Source organism: Pelobates fuscus, chromosome 4, assembly GCF_036172605.1.
Source record: "Pelobates fuscus isolate aPelFus1 chromosome 4, aPelFus1.pri, whole genome shotgun sequence".
NCBI lineage: Eukaryota > Metazoa > Chordata > Amphibia > Anura > Pelobatidae > Pelobates > Pelobates fuscus.
The window spans coordinates 93017025-93032766 of record NC_086320.1 but is presented as its reverse complement, the minus strand read 5'-3'; the positions used below and the strand labels follow the sequence as shown (position 1 = coordinate 93032766).

The window sequence follows — 15742 nt, the reverse complement described above, 5'->3', positions numbered from 1 at the left end:
GGGCCTCGGCTTATATTCGGGTCGGCTTATACTCGAGTATATACGGTATATATATATATATACTTTTTTAAACATTCATTATTTATATCTTGTTTTGACATATCAATGTTAAGCATAAAGATTGGCAGTAGGGTGAACTCAATAAAGAATATAACTTGCTATTTAGCTGTCTGTAATTTGTGTTAAATCACTGCCATATTGTATACTTATGTGATACCTAAATATTCACTGATTGTTGTCATGCATGTTACATTTTATTATTAATTATTGTCACAATAAATTATATTTTTACAATCAATTTGTGATTAATTGGTGAAATAAAAATCCTCTAATGAAACGAATTCCAGAATCTATGAGAATTAAAAATAGTGGGTGGTTCTCAGCTTTAAATTAATATAATAGGGAAAACAGTGCCAAGATATTAATTTTGATATAATAAAAATGTAATTCATTTTTGATAATTTTTATGAAAATATTATTTTTAATATTTAAGACCCCATGAATATCCTCCCAATTTACTTGGCTAGTTCTTGCTCCTGATCATAGCAGAGGGAGAGTCCTGGTCAGGACGAAGGCTCGGCTACATACTTATTGCTTTAACAAGGAGATCCACGTTGTAAACTGATAAACTATTAGATTTAACACTTTCGATATTGTAATGTTACATGTAGCAATGAAATGTATGTCCACATTTCCCCTACACACAAAACAGTCTTATAACAAAATATCCTCAAGATAAGAGCTCATTTATTTTAAGTGCAAATGTAAAAATAATAATTCAAACTGACAAATCAGGGCATGCATAATATCAGTGCATAGCAATACAGGCAGTAGGATGAAGGGAGCCGATGTGTCATGCATTGGAATAGTTATTACAATAATACATTGCAGTGCTAGCATCAGACAGTACTGAACTCATTAATGCATTCTCTGTATGGGACACAGTCTGGTCTTGGCCTTGTTGATACATCCCTCCTTCTGCCATGGTTACACAGCCCAGGTACTGATTGAACTCTGCTTTGTAAACACGACCCAATGTATTAACATGCTGCATGGAAGGTTCCACTCGGGGTATGGTCTCGAGGGGTGGGGAGAGATACCCCGGTAGTACCATCTCATGCCTGCCAGATACAAACGATTGTTCATAATACATTGGTGGAGGCTGTTGGCACCCAATCATATTGTTCATTGCGCTACCTTGGCCCACCTGTACAGACTGGGACAATTGGTTGAAGGAGCAAGAACTCTGCTCGCTGGAATAGGTGGCACAGAACGTTGCAGTGCTAGCATCAGGCAGAACTGAACTCATTAATCCATTCTCTGTATGGGAAAGAGTCCGATCTTGGTTATTATGATACATCCCTCCTTCTGGTGTGGTTGCATAGCCCAGATACTGACTGAACTCTGCTTTGTAAACACGACCCAATGTATCAACATGCTGCATGGAAGGTGCCACTCTGGGTATGGATTCAGGAGGTGGGGAGAGATAGCCTGGCAGTACCATCTCATGCCTGCAGGATGCAAATGATTGTTCATAATACATTTGTGGAGGCTGTTGGGACACAATCATATTGTTATTTGGGCTACCTAGGCCCATCTCTTCAGCCTGGGACAATTGGTTGACAGTTAATGAGATGCAAGGACTCTGCTGGTGGGAATTGGTGGTATTGTATGAATAGGGCACCACTTCTTGGGCAGAAGATGTAAAATACAAAGAGTCAGCTTCAACCAAATTCACAGGTGACGCTTCCGGTGTGGGCAAGCTGTAGTCGTAGTTGTGGTCTCTATAGTGACTGGTGCTCTGTGGAAGCTGAGAGTGGCAATATGACTGGTCTTGGTTATAGCCCATACTGAAACTGTCCAAACACAACCCTCCATCAGTACTGGTCTGGGCTGGCTGTTCCTTTATGCCAATAAATCCATTTCCCGATCTCTTCTTCTTTTGATCCAGTTTACGTTTTTTAGGCTTTTTTGTGTGGTCCTGGGTGTGCTGCTCTTTTAGTCTCTCCGCTTCCACAAAAAAAGGCATTTTTTCAGTTCGTGTTAAAGCCCCCCATGCTTTCCCTGCAGAGGAAACAAGAAAAACATAAACAATTAGGATTTCAGCCATAGGAGATCGTGTAAAACTGTTTGTAACAAATGTTTAAAATCCATAACCCAGTCTGGTGGATGCAATGCATGCCGTTGTCCCTATTAGGTACATTGTTACACTGAACATTTATCAGTAACGCTGATAAATTTCAAATTATTAAGAATAGCAGGAGAATTAAATGTCATCCCGGGAAACAATGTACTATACATTTCATGCATTATTAAAGTTACCATATTTACTAATAGTTAAGAATCCAGTTTAATAAACATGAACAACATTTTTTTTTTTTTAAATGATAAAAATCAAACTTACACAAAATATTTTACGGAAAAAATAAAAATAAATGTGTCAGTAATTCTAAAATATAAGAGTTTGTCATTTAATAAAATTTTCAGACAGAAAGAGTAAAGTTGCCTTTTCTTACCTTGTATTTTGCTCAGCTCTCCTTTCGGAAGGCCTGGGTTCTGCTGTGCCAGCCGCTTTCTCTCGTCCATGGCCCAGACCACAAATGCATTCTTGGGTCGGCGGACCCGAGTCTCCACTTGGCTCCTCATGTTGGCAGATTCCGCTCTCAATTCGCTGCTCATGGCTTAGACTGAGAGGTGATCACTAGTGAATCACTCCATCAGCCTGCTCAAAGTTCTAATACCAGTGTAATAGCCAATCAGCGAGCTAAGGGGCGGGGCTTCACCTGAACTGTGCAACAGGCAACGCTGTGATTGGTTGTCTTTGTTCTCCTTCTCCCCTCCCACAGGCAGGTATCAGCACATTGGGGGCTGGTGGCAGAGGTAGGCAGGCAGCCCAGCCCCATTGTGTTAGTTTCAGGGTTTGTACAATGTGAGGGGGGATTTCCTCTATCACATTCAGGTCAGACTAATAAACTCAGAGAACAGTATTGGGAGTTACCATGATCCCACATTTATAATTTATTATCAATTAAACATCAATGGTGGGAAAAGTCCTGGGATGTTCAATAGAAAACATTGACATGTATCCTGTCTGCCAATAGAGCACTGTATTCTACTGAGGAATATTAAACATTAAGGTGCTGGCCTGGGGGAAGGAAGGGGAGGGGGGGGTGGGGGGGAGTCTGGGTTTGTCTCGGTGCTGTCACACATCCAACTCACTGATCAGATTTCCAATTCTAGAATTATCAATCTAATCAATGAGCATTAGAAGTGACCTGTATTGATTAACGTCATAAAGTAACAAACATCCCATCAACAAAAGGAGCATTCCATCATTACCTGTACAATTTATGAAGATGTGTGAGTTGTGTTGATTGAAACCAGTTCCAGACACACAGACTTATTGCAGACAGAGCACTGTGACACATTCTGGGTTATTCACTAAACTGCGAACTGTGAGATGGAAAGTGAATTTCATATTTTATGTTACAATAACCAAAGTACAAACCTATCTAACTTGGAGAATTTTTATAGTTTGTGTATTTTGGTCTATAATGTGAAATAGATTTTAAATATCTAACAATTCATATTTCACTGAATAACCTTCATATCGTTTCTCACAGTAAATAATAATTCCATCTTGTGGAAGTGTAGTAATCAGGACCAGCCCACGGGGGTCCAGCTGGGGCAACTAGACAATAGTAACACCTAGAAAGGGACAATAGAATGTTACCCTGGGCATGTGATAACTTATCTGGAATAAAAGGGTGAGAAGAGGGGAGAGTTGGAATGAAGGGAAGATGGTGGTAGAATTAAAGGAAGAATAAAATAAGAAAGATTCGAGGATACAAGGAAAGCAGGAATAAAGAGAGAGACATGGATTCTTGGAGAAAATGGTGAGACAGCTAAAGATAAGGAAAAGGGAGATCTGGAAGTGAAAGATCAGATGTGAAACCTGGATTAAGAGGAAATAGAGAAACAGAAATAGAGGGAATGGATTTGGAATAAAAAAGGAGAAGTAAAACTAGAATAAAAAGAAACAGAGAGATGGATACAGGAGAATGAAAGGTTTACAATAAGAGAAAGAATAGAACTTTAATAAAGAGGGAGAAGGAGAGAGAAAGGAGACAAGAGGAGACACGTAACAAATAAACAGAATAATGAAAAACCAGAGCCTGACAGAGAGAGAAAGCAATAATGTGAATAGACATTGACCCCCAACACACAGATTCAAAAATACCCAGAAATTCTCATAGATTGACCATCCACTCAGATACTGCTTGGCATTCACATACACCCTGTGAGAGGCACTGTGTAAACACACATCATGTGGGGGGTCAGCCCCATCTCAGCACAGATCTAGAATTTTCCCTAATATGTAATAATATATTTAACAAGAATCCAAGCCCTGTACTGATTGCTTTTAGCCTGTTAGATTTATTGTAGTTCCCATCAGTTATGTTGCCATAATCACCAGTAAGAAGATGAACATTAATGGGTTTATAACCTTATGTGAGCTCAGGGAATGAAATGGACCCTGTAAAGGGACAGACTGGATGTAAAGTTACAGAGGGGTAATCTTACACCAATTACCCACGTATAGGGTTTCAGAACCCGCTATCAGACCAGATATAGTATGAGGCTGCTGGGACAGTACCATGTGATTGCAGTCACTGTTACCACAGGGGGGAAACATTGTGGGAAGGGAATTTCATGTTATAACAGGATATTAGGTTTGCTGGTGGAATCTGAAGCTACATTCTCAATAAATAAATAAAAATATTAGGAATTTGGAGGCACATCTAGAAAATGCATTTCTCAGTAGTGGTAATATAAATGTTTCATGAAGACGAAGTGCACATTAGGGGAAATTCACAATGAATTAAGAATGAATGTTGCAAGGCTACTTTATACACCTATCTTAGTAAATATAGTTGGATACAGTCACACCCGTAATGTGGCCATAATTTGTTTAAAACGAAATTGTCACAATTTCTTCAGAATTAACATCACACAGATCAGTAATTCATCCTCATGTATATTTAACACCTGCATGCATAATAATAGATACAATAAGCAGGTTATATTACTGACAGTGACCGCTATTACTGGTTACTGCTGCACTACAATCCACTGTCAGCAAGCTATGTATCCTGGGGGTAAAACCTACCAGTGCCCCTCCCTCATATTGTACAAACTCTACAAATGATACAATAAGTTTTGGTTTTTTAATTGTAATTTGGGCCAATACACATTTTTCTTAGGATTGTAAACGCTCCCAACAGCTCTCAGGACATTTACATAATTTACATATGTAAAATGAGATCTGAAAGCTATTCATTGCTCAGACACTGTCTGACTGCACTAACATCTGTGTAGACAGATATATTAACAGCAAAGGATGAAAAATATTAAACCAAATTGATCTATTTTAGCATTCTTGTATTTGTTTGTTACCATTTAAACAGAGCGTCTTGGATCCTGCCGGGAGTTGGATATAAGATGTATAGAGAATATTTGTTCACTAGAATAAATATTCACAACATAGCAGCCAACAGAATACTCTCTAGTGTAATAGGTAAAATATATAGAATTCATAAACCAATTCACTGTTTTTTCAAGCCACCAAGGGTAGCGCTTTCCGCATCCTACACAACTCCAAAATTGAGTATTCTTTTCCAAAAATAGATAAATAAGAAAATCCTTCAGCAAACAGTTGTACAGGACATGAAAAGTGTCGCTATACCAATACAGAGGTTTCCAAAGTCACCAAGTGCAGCATTTTTCACGACCTGCACAAATGCATAAAAAAAACAAAAAACTAAGAGAAAATCTTGTAGCAAACAGTTGTGCAGGATGTGTAAAATGCTTCCACAGCAATACAGGGGAGTTAGCCATCAAAGCTTTATAAGTCCTGCACAACTTTAATCATAGAATTTTTTTTGCAAAAATCTTTTAGAAAATCTTTTATATAACAGTTGTGTATGACATGAAAAGTGCTGCCCTTGTTAGCTTAGAATGCCACTGTATTGATGTGACAACATCTTTCACGTCCTGCACAACTGTCTGCTAAAATATTTTCCTATAGTTTTTTTTAATGCATTTTTATGCAATTGTGCTAAATGTGAAAAGTGCTTACCAATACAGAAGCTTACACCATCAACAAGGGCAGCACTTGTCACGTCCTACATGACTTGAAAAAAGCATTCCTTTTCAAATAACAAAAATAAAATCATGACACTTATACAAGTCATGAAAAGTGATGCCACACCAATGCAGGGGTTTGCAAAGTCTCCAAAGACAACACTTTGTCTCCTGCACAACACGTTGCTACAATTGTATAAAAAAGTTTTTCTGGTTAAAAAAAGACAATAAGATAAATATTTTAGAAAACAGTTGCTCAGGAAGTGAAAAGTGCTGCTTCACAAATACAGTGGTTTGCAATTTCACCACAGAAAGCCCTTTTAATGTGCAGCACAACTAGATAAAAATGCATTGGTTTTTTTTTATCCAAATAGAAAATCTTTTAGCAAACAGTTGCTCAGGGAGTGAAAAGTGCTCCCAAACAATACAGTGGAATTATAAGCCACCATGGTCAGTACATTTCAAATCCTGGAAAACTGCAAAAATAGGCAATTATTTTGCCTTAAATCTTGTAAAATATCTTATGGAGAACAGTTGTGTAGGTCCTGTAAAGTCCTGCACTTTTTAGCTTTGATTCCCTATTTTGGTGTGCCGGCAATTTTTATGTCCTGATGAACTGTCTGCTAAAAATGTTCTGATATGTGTAAGGCCATAGGCCTGTATTTGTGACAGGAGTTAGCGTTCCTTTAAAACGCTACTCACCCCCTCCTTACCTCTGCAGTGACGTACGATGTTCACCGCACCCTCTCATATTCACACAATACCTTTGGGGGGCCCTCCTTTTTACAGGCCTACCCCCTACGTCGGTTCCGGCACACCTCACCGACTTTAGCCTATCATATGGTATTTCACAGTCACTAATTAACTGACCACAAATAAATATATATATATATATATATATATATATATATATATATATATATATATATATACACCGTATATAGTCGAGTATAAGCCGAGTTTTTCAGCACATTTTCTGTGCTGAAAACCCCCAACTCGGCTTATACTCGAGTCAATTGTCTGTATTATGGCAATTTATATTGGGCTGTGGGGGCTGCAGAGCATTTACTTACCTCTCCTGCAGCTCCTGTCAGCTCCCTTCTCCTCCGCGGCGGTCCGTTCAGTACCTCTGTCAGCTCCCAGATTAAGTCTTGCGAGAGCCGCGGGGTCATAGTGAGCTGGCAGAGGGAGCTGACCGGACCGCCGCGGAGGAAGAGGGAGCTGACAGGAGCTGCAGGAGAGGTAAGTAAACTCTCTCCCAGCCCCCATCCTACACAGTGTCCATCCACTGGACCACCAGGGAGTGAGAGCCCCCTCCCTGCCATGTATCAATCAGGGGGGGGACGACAGAAAAAAAATTAATAATAAAATAAAAAAAAAATAATAAAAAATAATAAAATAAAAAAAATTAAATATATGAAGAAATAATAATAAAAAATTATTAAAATAATTAAAAAATAAGAATAATGAAATTGCCCAGCCCCACCAAGGCTCTGCAACACACACACATACACACACACACACACACACACACACACACACACACACACACACACACACACACACTGCACTCATACACACACACACTGCATTCATACACACTGCATCCATACACACACACTGCACTCATACACACACACACTGCATCCATACACACTGCATCCATACACACACACTGCACTCATACACACACACACACACACACTGCATCCATACACACACACACTGCACTCATACACACACACACTGCACTCATACACACACACACACACACTGCATTAATACACACACACACTGCATCAATACACACACACACTGCACTCATACACACACACACTGCACTCATACACACACACTGCACTCATACACACACACACTGCATTCATACACACACACTGCATTCATACACACACACACTGCACTCATACACACACACTGCATTCATACACACACACACTGCACTCATACACACACACTGCATTCATACACACACACACACTGCACTCATACACACACTGCATTCATACACATGCACTGCACTCATACACACACACACTGCACTCATACACACACTGCATTCATACACACACACTGCATTCATACACACACTGCACTCATTTACACACACACTGCACTCATACACATGCTGCACTCATACACACGCTGCACTCATACACACACACTGCATTCATACATACACACACTGCATTCATACACACACACTGCACTCATACACACACACTGCACTCATACACACACGCTGCACTCATACACACTGCACTCATACACACACACTGCATTCATACACACACACTGCATTCATACACACACACAGCATTCATACTCACACTGTAAATAAATATTCAATTAATATAATATTTATAGGATCTAATTTTATTTAGAAATATACCAGTAGCTGCTGCATTTCCCACCCTAGTTTTATACTCGAGTCAATAAGTTTTCCCAGTTTTTTGGGTAAAATTAGGGGCCTCGGCTTATATTCGGGTCGGCTTATACTCGAGTATATACGGTATATATATATATATATATATAATTATTTTAAAAATTCATTATTTATATCTTGTTTTGACATATCAACGTTAAGCATAAAGATTGACAGTAGGGTGAACTCAATAAAGAATATAACTTGCTATTTAGCTGTCTTTAATTTGTGTTAAATCACTGCCATATTGTATACTTATGTGATACCTAAATATTCACTGATTGTTGTCATGCATGTTACATTTTATTATTAATTATTGTCACAATAAATTATATTTTTATAATCAATTTGTGATTAATTGGTGAAATAAAAATACTCTAATGAAACGAATTCCAGAATATATGAGAATTAAAAATAGTGGGTGGTTCTCAGCTTTAAATTAATATATTAATATAATCGGGAAAACAGTGCCAAGATATTAATTTTGATATAATAAAAATTTAATTCATTTTTGATAATTTTTATGAAAATATTATTTTTAATATTTAAGACCCCATAAATGTACTTGGCTAGTTCTTGCTCCTGATCATAGCAGAGGGAGAGTCCTGGTCAGGACAAAGGCTCGGCTACATAATCTTCCTGGACACCAGAGATCTAATATTCTGTAAACATACTGCTGTATCAGACTTATTGCTTTAACAAGGAGATCCACGTGGAGCTATAGACAGTTCTCCTAATGTTTAAGAATATTAAAACCAAAAACATACCACTCCTATGCTGTGCTTCTCAAAACATCAATTATGATATGTTTTATTCACCTGATTGATTTAAGATTTGTTATTGATGTAATCCATGTTGTAAACTGATAAACTATTAGATTTAACACTTTCATATTGTAATGTTACATGTACCAATGATATGTATGTGCACATTTCCCCTACACACACAACAGTCTTATAACAAAATATCATCAAGATAAGAGCTCATTTATTTTAAGTGCAAATGTAAAAATAATAATTGAAACTGACAAATCATGGCATGCATAATATCAGTGCATAGCAATACAGGCAGTAGGATGAAGGGAGCTGATGTGTCATGCATTGAAATAGTTATTACAACTAGAAAAGCTACAATTTCTGGGGAAATTGTGAAGTGTTCTTGCCTCCACCAGTAGTATACAACTGGAGTGGGCGGAGTAACTGTTATTATTTATTTATATAGCACATTTAATTGCAACGTTGTTGCACAGTTACATTAAAACATACAGTTATAAAAACATTAGCAGGTGCAAATGGCCCTGTCTATGACATCACTTGCTGCTGCAGCCTTGCACAGGTCAGAGTATTTTTGCGGTTGCCATCTTCAAACGGTCGTATTTTAAAAACTATAAATCCTACAGTGAAGAGCTTTATATTGTGAGAATCACAAGACCCAGGCCTACATTTTGATGCATAGTATGTCTCTGAGATGTTAACAAGGAAGGCACAGTCGCAGTTTAGAAATTGCCCTTCAAATGTGAGCTTTGCAGAGTGGCGTTTCAATGAATGTCAATGGACTGCGTGAGTTGCAAACAAATGGTCATATTGCGAAAACAATCAGGACTATGGCTTAGCCGTGGACATTTTTAGTGGCAGCAGGGATAGCTGAACGTTTTGATATAAGATTTGTGTAGGTGGGCTTGAAAATGAGGGAGTAGTGGCAGTTTAGAAATCATGTCCTGATTTTTCAGCTTTTGCCAGCTACCACTCTAGCTTTGCTATTCATTCCTATGGGACAAATTTCGCCACAAGAACTACGATATTCCGAGAACCATTCAGCGAAACGTTCCACAAAGTAATAGCAACGCGATCGGGAACAATCTGCACGTTTTGGTAAATTTTTGTCTATGTAGTGTAAAAACTGTGGGAGGAGTTAGGGTGGCAAATTTGGCTATAATAATAATAATAACTAGAAAAGCTACAATTTCTGGGGAAATTGTGTGAAGTGTTCTTGCCTCCATCAGTAGTCTACAACTAGAGTGGGCGGAGTAACTGTTAGTATTTATTTATATAGCACATTTAATTGCAATGTTGTTGCCCAAAGTGCTTCACAGTTACATTAAAACATACAGTTATAAAAAATTAGCAGGTGTAAAAGGCTTTGTCTATGACATCACTTGCTGCTGCAGCCTTGCACAGGTCAGAGTATTTTGGCGGTTGCCATCTTCAAACGGTCGTATTTTAAAAACTATAATTCCTACAGTGAAGAGCTTTATATTGTGAGAATCACAAGACCCAGACCTACATTTTGATGTATAGTATGTCTCTGAGATATTAACAATGAAGGCACAGTCGCAGTTTAGAAATTGCCCTTCAAATGTGAGCTTTGCAGAGTGGAGTTTCAATGAATGTCAATGGAAGGCGTGAGTTGCAAACAAATGGTCATATTGTGAAAACTATCAGGACTATGGCTTAGCCGTGGACATTTCTAGTGGCAGCAGGGATAGCTGAACGTTTTGATATAAGATTTGTGTAGGTGGGCCTGAAAATGAGGGAGTGGTGGCAGTTTAGAAATCATGTCCTGATTTTTCAGCTTTTGCCAGCTCCCACTCTAGCTTTGCCATTCATTCCTATGGGACAAATTTCGCCACAAGAACGACGATATTCCGTGAACCATTCGGCGAAACGTTCCACAAAGTAATAGCAATCCGATCGGGAACAATCTGCACGTTTTGGTATATTTTTGTCTATGTAGTGTAAAAACTGTGGGAGGAGTTAGGGTGGCAAATTTGGCTATAATAAGAATAATAAGAATAATAAGAATAATATATATGTGAGATAACATTAAGTGGTCTTGCTATGCAAGAACACTTAATAACTAGAAAAGCTACAATTTCTGGGGAAATTGTGTGAAGTGTTCTTGCCTCCACCAGTAGTCTACAACTGGAGTGGGCGGAGTAACTGTTAGTATTTATTTATATAGCACATTTAATTGCAATGTTGCCCAAAGTGCTTCACAGTTACTTTAAAACATACAGTTATAAAAAATTAGCAGGTGTAAAAGGCTTTGTCTATGACATCACTTGCTGCTGCAGCCTTGCACAGGTCAGAGTATTTTGGCGGTTGCCATCTTCAAACGGTCACATTTTAAAAACTATAAATACTACAGTGAAGAGCTTTATATTGTGAGAATCACAAGACCCAGGCCTACATTTTGATGAATAGTATGTCTCTGAGATGTTAACAAGGAAGGCACAGTCGCAGTTTAGAAATTGCCCTTCAAATGTGAGCTTTGCAGAGTGGCGTTTCAATGAATGTCAATGGACTGCGTGAGTTGCAAACAAATGGTCATATTGCGAAAACAATCAGGACTATGGCTTAGCCGTGGACATTTTTAGTGGCAGCAGGGATAGCTGAACGTTTTGATATAAGATTTGTGTAGGTGGGCTTGAAAATGAGGGAGTAGTGGCAGTTTAGAAATCATGTCCTGATTTTTCAGCTTTTGCCAGCTACCACTCTAGCTTTGCCATTCATTCCTATGGGACAAATTTCGCCACAAGAACTACGATATTCCGAGAACCATTCAGCGAAACGTTCCACAAAGTAATAGCAACGCGATCGGGAACAATCTGCACGTTTTGGTAAATTTTTGTCTATGTAGTGTAAAAACTGTGGGAGGAGTTAGGGTGGCAAATTTGGCTATAATAAGAATAATAATAATAACTAGAAAAGCTACAATTTCTGGGGAAATTGTGTGAAGTGTTCTTGCCTCCATCAGTAGTCTACAACTAGAGTGGGCGGAGTAACTGTTAGTATTTATTTATATAGCACATTTAATTGCAACGTTGTTGCCCAAAGTGCTTCACAGTTACATTAAAACATACAGTTATAAAAAATTAGCAGGTGTAAAAGGCTTTGTCTATGACATCACTTGCTGCTGCAGCCTTGCACAGGTCAGAGTATTTTGGCGGTTGCCATCTTCAAACGGTCGTATTTTAAAAACTATAATTCCTACAGTGAAGAGCTTTATATTGTGAGAATCACAAGACCCAGACCTACATTTTGATGTATAGTATGTCTCTGAGATATTAACAATGAAGGCACAGTCGCAGTTTAGAAATTGCCCTTCAAATGTGAGCTTTGTAGAGTGGAGTTTCAATGAATGTCAATGGAAGGCGTGAGTTGCAAACAAATGGTCATATTGTGAAAACTATCAGGACTATGGCTTAGCCGTGGACATTTCTAGTGGCAGCAGGGATAGCTGAACGTTTTGATATAAGATTTGTGTAGGTGGGCCTGAAAATGAGGGAGTGGTGGCAGTTTAGAAATCATGTCCTGATTTTTCAGCTTTTGCCAGCTCCCACTCTAGCTTTGCCATTCATTCCTATGGGACAAATTTCGCCACAAGAACGACGATATTCCGTGAACCATTCGGCGAAACGTTCCACAAAGTAATAGCAATCCGATCGGGAACAATCTGCACGTTTTGGTATATTTTTGTCTATGTAGTGTAAAAACTGTGGGAGGAGTTAGGGTGGCAAATTTGGCTATAATAAGAATAATAAGAATAATAATAATAATATATATGTGAGATAACATTAAGTGGTCTTGCTATGCAAGAACACTTAATAACTAGAAAAGCTACAATTTCTGGGGAAATTGTGTGAAGTGTTCTTGCCTCCACCAGTAGTCTACAACTGGAGTGGGCGGAGTAACTGTTAGTATTTATTTATATAGCACATTTAATTGCAATGTTGCCCAAAGTGCTTCACAGTTACTTTAAAACATACAGTTATAAAAAATTAGCAGGTGTAAAAGGCTTTGTCTATGACATCACTTGCTGCTGCAGCCTTGCACAGGTCAGAGTATTTTGGCGGTTGCCATCTTCAAACGGTCGTATTTTAAAAACTATAAATACTACAGTGAAGAGCTTTATATTGTGAGAATCACAAGACCCAGGCCTACATTTTGATGAATAGTATGTCTCTGAGATGTTAACAAGGAAGGCACAGTCGCAGTTTAGAAATTGCCCTTCAAATGTGAGCTTTGCAGAGTGGCGTTTCAATGAATGTCAATGGACTGCGTGAGTTGCAAACAAATGGTCATATTGCGAAAACAATCAGGACTATGGCTTAGCCGTGGACATTTTTAGTGGCAGCAGGGATAGCTGAACGTTTTGATATAAGATTTGTGTAGGTGGGCTTGAAAATGAGGGAGTAGTGGCAGTTTAGAAATCATGTCCTGATTTTTCAGCTTTTGCCAGCTACCACTCTAGCTTTGCCATTCATTCCTATGGGACAAATTTCGCCACAAGAACTACGATATTCCGAGAACCATTCAGCGAAACGTTCCACAAAGTAATAGCAACGCGATCGGGAACAATCTGCACGTTTTGGTAAATTTTTGTCTATGTAGTGTAAAAACTGTGGGAGGAGTTAGGGTGGCAAATTTGGCTATAATAAGAATAATAATAATAACTAGAAAAGCTACAATTTCTGGGGAAATTGTGTGAAGTGTTCTTGCCTCCATCAGTAGTCTACAACTAGAGTGGGCGGAGTAACTGTTAGTATTTATTTATATAGCACATTTAATTGCAACGTTGTTGCCCAAAGTGCTTCACAGTTACATTAAAACATACAGTTATAAAAAATTAGCAGGTGTAAAAGGCTTTGTCTATGACATCACTTGCTGCTGCAGCCTTGCACAGGTCAGAGTATTTTGGCGGTTGCCATCTTCAAACGGTCGTATTTTAAAAACTATAAATCCTACAGTGAAGAGCTTTATATTGTGAGAATCACAAGACCCAGACCTACATTTTGATGTATAGTATGTCTCTGAGATATTAACAATGAAGGCACAGTCGCAGTTTAGAAATTGCCCTTCAAATGTGAGCTTCGCAGAGTGGAGTTTCAATGAATGTCAATGGAAGGCGTGAGTTGCAAACAAATGGTCATATTGTGAAAACTATCAGGACTATGGCTTAGCCGTGGACATTTCTAGTGGCAGCAGGGATAGCTGAACGTTTTGATATAAGATTTGTGCAGGTGGGCCTGAAAATGAGGGAGTGGTGGCAGTTTAGAAATCATGTCCTGATTTTTCAGCTTTTGCCAGCTCCCACTCTAGCTTTGCCATTCATTCCTATGGGACAAATTTCGCCACAAGAACGACGATATTCCGTGAACCATTCGGCGAAACGTTCCACAAAGTAATAGCAATCCGATCGGGAACAATCTGCATGTTTTGGTATATTTTTGTCTATGTAGTGTAAAAACTGTGGGAGGAGTTAGGGTGGCAAATTTGGCTATAATAAGAATAATAAGAATAACTAGAAAAGCTACAATTTCTGGGGAAATTGTGTGAAGTGTTCTTGCCTCCACCAGTAGTCTACAACTGGAGTGGGCGCAGTAACTGTTATCATTTATATAGCACATTTAATTGCATTTTTGTTGCACAGTTACATTAAACCATACATTTATAAAAACTCTAGCAGGTGTACAAAAGGCTTTGTCTATGACATCACTTGCTGCTGCAGCCTTGCACAGGTCAGAGTATTTTGGCGGTTGCCATCTTCAAACGGTCGTATTTTAAAAACTATAAATCCTACAGTGAAGAGCTTTATATTGTGAGAATCACAAGACCCAGACCTACATTTTGATGAATAGTATGTCTCTGAGATGTTAACAAGGAAGGCACAGTCGCAGTTTAGAAATTGCCCTTCAAATGTGAGCTTTGCAGAGTGGCGTTTCAATGAATGTCAATGGACTGCGTGAGTTGCAAACAAATGGTCATATTGCGAAAACAATCAGGACTATGGCTTAGCCGTGGACATTTCTAGTGGCAGCAGGGATAGCTGAACGTTTTGATATAAGATTTGTGTAGGTGGGCCTGAAAATGAGGGAGTGGTGGCAGTTTAGAAATCATGTCCTGATTTTTCAGCTTTTGACAGCTCCCACTCTAGCTTTGCCATTCATTCCTATGGGACAAATTTCGCCAGAAGAACGACGATATTCCGTGAACCATTCGGCGAAACGTTCCACAAAGTAATAGCAATCCGATCGGGAACAATCTGCACGTTTTGGTATATTTTTGTCTATGTAGTGTAAAAACTGTGGGAGGAGTTAGGGTGGCAAATTTGGCTATAATAAGAATAATAAGAATAATAATAATAATATATATG

The 15742-nt window shown here is 38.6% G+C and overlaps 1 protein-coding gene across 1 annotated transcript; it reads right to left on the bottom strand.

Annotated features, from left to right (window-relative positions):
* Window positions 1-853: 853 nt before the first annotated feature.
* LOC134609343 (transcription factor Sox-17-alpha-like) lies at window positions 854-2679 on the bottom strand. The gene is made up of 2 exons (XM_063453022.1): window positions 2517-2679; window positions 854-2064 (listed from the first exon to the last, which is right to left on the bottom strand). The coding sequence occupies exons 1-2, from the start codon at window positions 2677-2679 to the stop codon at window positions 854-856; spliced, it is 1374 nt and encodes a 457-aa protein (XP_063309092.1).
* Window positions 2680-15742: the final 13063 nt, after the last annotated feature.